The sequence below is a fragment of the Triticum urartu genome, chromosome 7A (genome assembly GCF_056163025.1).
Source record: "Triticum urartu cultivar PI428250 chromosome 7A, HENAU_Tu73, whole genome shotgun sequence".
NCBI lineage: Eukaryota > Viridiplantae > Streptophyta > Magnoliopsida > Poales > Poaceae > Triticum > Triticum urartu.
The window spans coordinates 184,139,475-184,143,040 of record NC_141879.1 but is presented as its reverse complement, the minus strand read 5'-3'; the positions used below and the strand labels follow the sequence as shown (position 1 = coordinate 184,143,040).

General features: G+C 46.5%; 1 protein-coding gene across 1 annotated transcript; it reads left to right on the top strand.

Annotated features, from left to right (window-relative positions):
• The first annotated feature begins 285 nt into the window (after nt 1-285).
• Nucleotides 286-975, top strand: LOC147958900 (uncharacterized). The gene has a single exon (XM_087532356.1). The coding sequence runs from the start codon at nt 286-288 to the stop codon at nt 973-975; it is 690 nt and encodes a 229-aa protein (XP_087388482.1).
• The last annotated feature ends 2,591 nt before the right edge of the window (nt 976-3,566 follow it).

Sequence of the window (3,566 nt, the reverse complement as noted above, 5' to 3'; positions counted from 1 at the left end):
CTGAAATTTTCCAAAATTTGACATGACAGTTGTATTAGTACTAAAAAAATTCTCATTCATTTAAAACACCATCCGTTGGCACTTTATTCCAAATTCATCTTTCACAACTAATAAAAAATATCTAGAACATCACACACAGTTGTTTTCTAGGAAACGTTTGCGATGAAAATATCTGGGTCTATTTAAGTCTCCCTCCTTAAGCTTCGTCGGCTCGTCTGCTCTAGTGCCGGCAACCCCCGAATCCACGAATCCCGATCCCCATTCCTGCACCCCCTTCTTGCAAGGATGACGTCGTGGAAACGCTTCATGAAGGCCCGTACGATGGCCGCGTCCCCCACGAGCGCCGCCGCCTGCGCCGAGAGCGCCACCACCTACGCCGAGAGTGCTGCCGCATCCGCATTGAGCGCGGCCACTTCCACCGAGAGGGCGTCTGCAGTAGCCGACAGGGCACCGGCAGCAGCCGAGACAGCTACAGCTGCTGCTGCGACGGCGGCTGCAAAAGCCGAGAGCGCTCGAGCTGCTAGCCGTGCCGCTGATGTCGCCCTGGCCCGGGTCAAGACCATCCACACCAAGATCGAGGATGCACACGCCAAGATATTCCAGGCCACCTTGGACTCCAGCATGCAACCCATGTCTGAAAAGGCGGCGGTGGCCATGGAGCACCTGCTTCCTCATAAGGTCGCCGGGCGGGAGCTGGAGATGCAAGAAGCGGCGGAGATCGAGGAGCGCCGGGAGGAGGAGTTGCGCATGGCCGAGGTCGAGGTAGAGAAGAGTCTGTCTGTCGAGGAATCGGCAGTGGAGTATGAACGCGAGCTCTGGCATAGCCACTACTACGAGTACTACAACCTTGAGGGCGGCACCGAGGACGAGGATGCGGACGCGGTCGACTTCAGCAGGGGGGACGCGGAGTCCACCAACGGCGGCATGTCGCTAGGACAAGTCATTGACGTCTCATCTCACACCGGCGATGCATAGGCCGGTGCGCCGGCGGATTTTTTAATTGTGCGTACTTAGGCTTTGTTTTTAATGCTGGTCTTTTGTTAGAGCAATGTTTAGGTCAACTCGCTGTGTGTAATTACTGAAACTGCTCGATTCAGTAAGTGTGGTCTGTCTGCTGTATGCTCTTTTGTGTGCCCAAATTAGCAAGTGATGTTAAATTATGCAATGACGTAGCCAGGGAAATTTCCACCAAAATTTGAATTATCAAACTCATCCCATGCGCGTAAAGCAGAAGAATCGTTTGCGATGCACATAATCATTCAAAGTGAATGGTCAGGCGGCGCCGCGCGCGTTCAAAGTGAATGTGCCCATGCCTTGAGACCAAAATTTGAATTATCAAACTCATCCCATGCGCGTAAATCAGAAGAATCGTTTGTGATGCACACAATCATTCAAAGTGAATGGTCCGGCGACACCGCGCGCAAAGTTTCCCTCCACATTTCCAAAATTTTGGCCTACCACCAAAATATCTAACCCCGCCCCCTTCCCCCCTTCCCCACCCCCTTTTCTCCCTGACCACAAGTCACATTTCCCCAGTTTCCTCCTTCCTTCCTTCCTTGCTAAGCTATAGCCGCTTCCTCGCTCTCTCCGTCTCGCATCCTACCGCCGGGGTCTCCATGGTCTTCTTCAAAGACATCTCCAACGGTTCCTCCTCCGGCGACTACTCCTTCACTACCCGGGTATGCCTTTCTTCTCTCTCGGGCTATGACTTGGAATGAAGGATTTTTACCCGGAGGTCGATTTGAGTCATTTCTTCCTCTTGTAGCTCCCTAAGACCACCAGTGGCAATGAATGGAGCGGGGTGGCTAAAGATCTATCTGCTCGTTGTCACCATCAATCTCCATGCGTGTTGTGTTTGATTCTGTGGACACTGGGGGGAAGTTTCTGGCATGTGCAGAGAAGGTTAGACCCTCTTCCATTGTTACAAATCATTTGTCAGATGTGATTCAGACACTGTCACGGTCCCAACCCATTCATACCACACCTTCAACCAAACGCATCCTAAGATAGTGTCACAGTTTGTACCTAGTATCTTAAATTGTTGCCATCTCATCAGTGGTGCCATTAGAAAATTATTTGGCACCGCTTCAGCAGTTTGTGTAGCCAACTTTGGTCCACACATCCGAGCAGCCAAGCAGTAAAATACTAAATCTTTATGGCATGAAGGAACTGGGCATTGGAGCAACTACGTGCTCTGGAGTCTGGATCCCTGATTTTTTCCGCTGCATCGGCTCGCCAGTTCAGGGCACCGGTGCGAGATGTAGCAACAGTTGTCTTTACACCAGTTTTAGCATACATAGTGGATGGCATTAGTGCTATTAGTTCTATGCTACTAAATTTGTGCATGTACACACCAGTTAGTATCAATTTGCTATCATCCAAACACTGTCGCTATGTTGTTGCAGTTATATTTACCTTCCTCATACAATGTTCAATTTGTTATTTATTGTACATGAGTAAGAACTTGTTGCATCGTTGTACTTAATTATAGCTTCTGATGTTCCATAATTTGGTTATTTTGTCAGTACCAATTATTTCATTTGCACATTGATCTTTTTGAGAAGATATGTCATAATTGACATGTTTCTTCAGTTTTTCAAGATAAGCATTGGTGATTTTCTATGTTGCTATAAACCCATTTCCCCTACAATTTTTACTGATCTAGTTTTAAATATTATAGGATGAACGAAAGTGTTCTTACTTGGACTGGGTTGATCAAGAGTGGCCACAGTCTTTGAAGATGTGCCTAACGAAGCTCTGGAGCATGTATGAGGAAGTGAACACAGCTAGGCCTAGAGAAAGTCTTGTCAACGCTGAAGCATATTTCAAGATGAGGGATAAAAAGTTGAAGGTGGAGAATGAGCTCAGATTGTTTTTTAAAAACTTTGCTAAGATGGTGTTGGCGAAGGAGGAGGCATTTTCCCAGTTGGCTCGTGCAAAACAGGTTCTTACTGAACTAAAAGCAAAGGTGGATAAGACGAGCCTGGATGATCTCGATTAGGGAAATGAATATATTGTTCTTATGAAGTTGAACTAGCTATATGTTGTACTGTGTTGTTTTCATGTAGCTACCGTACTGTGATGTTATAATATATTTTATGTGCCTGATATGAAATTGGCAAACAACTGTTCGATATGAAATGTGAATTTACGTAATACTGGAATTATTAATTGTAAACTAATAAACCTTCTAAATGTGTCATGGACCTTTGCAAACGGTTCTAGCAGTAAAAGCGGTTGCGATGGATAGCCCAAAGCCACACAGTTTTCTTCATCAAATCGTGTGTGATATAGTTGATAAAAGCAAACAGTTAACCAACACTACTAGGAAAAACCTTATACACAGAACATTAGCAGTAGCGTAGGCTAAAAACGCACGTTGGTGCTAATTAGCAGCAGCACGGTGTTTTAAACCGCGCTACAGATACAGTTATAGTAGTAGCGCGCCCGAGTACAAAAGCGCTACTACTAAAATTCCCACGGCTTAGCCGATAGGCTACACATAGTAGTAGCGATATACGTAGAACCGCGCTACCGCTACTTGTTTTGTAGCAGCGTGATAACCC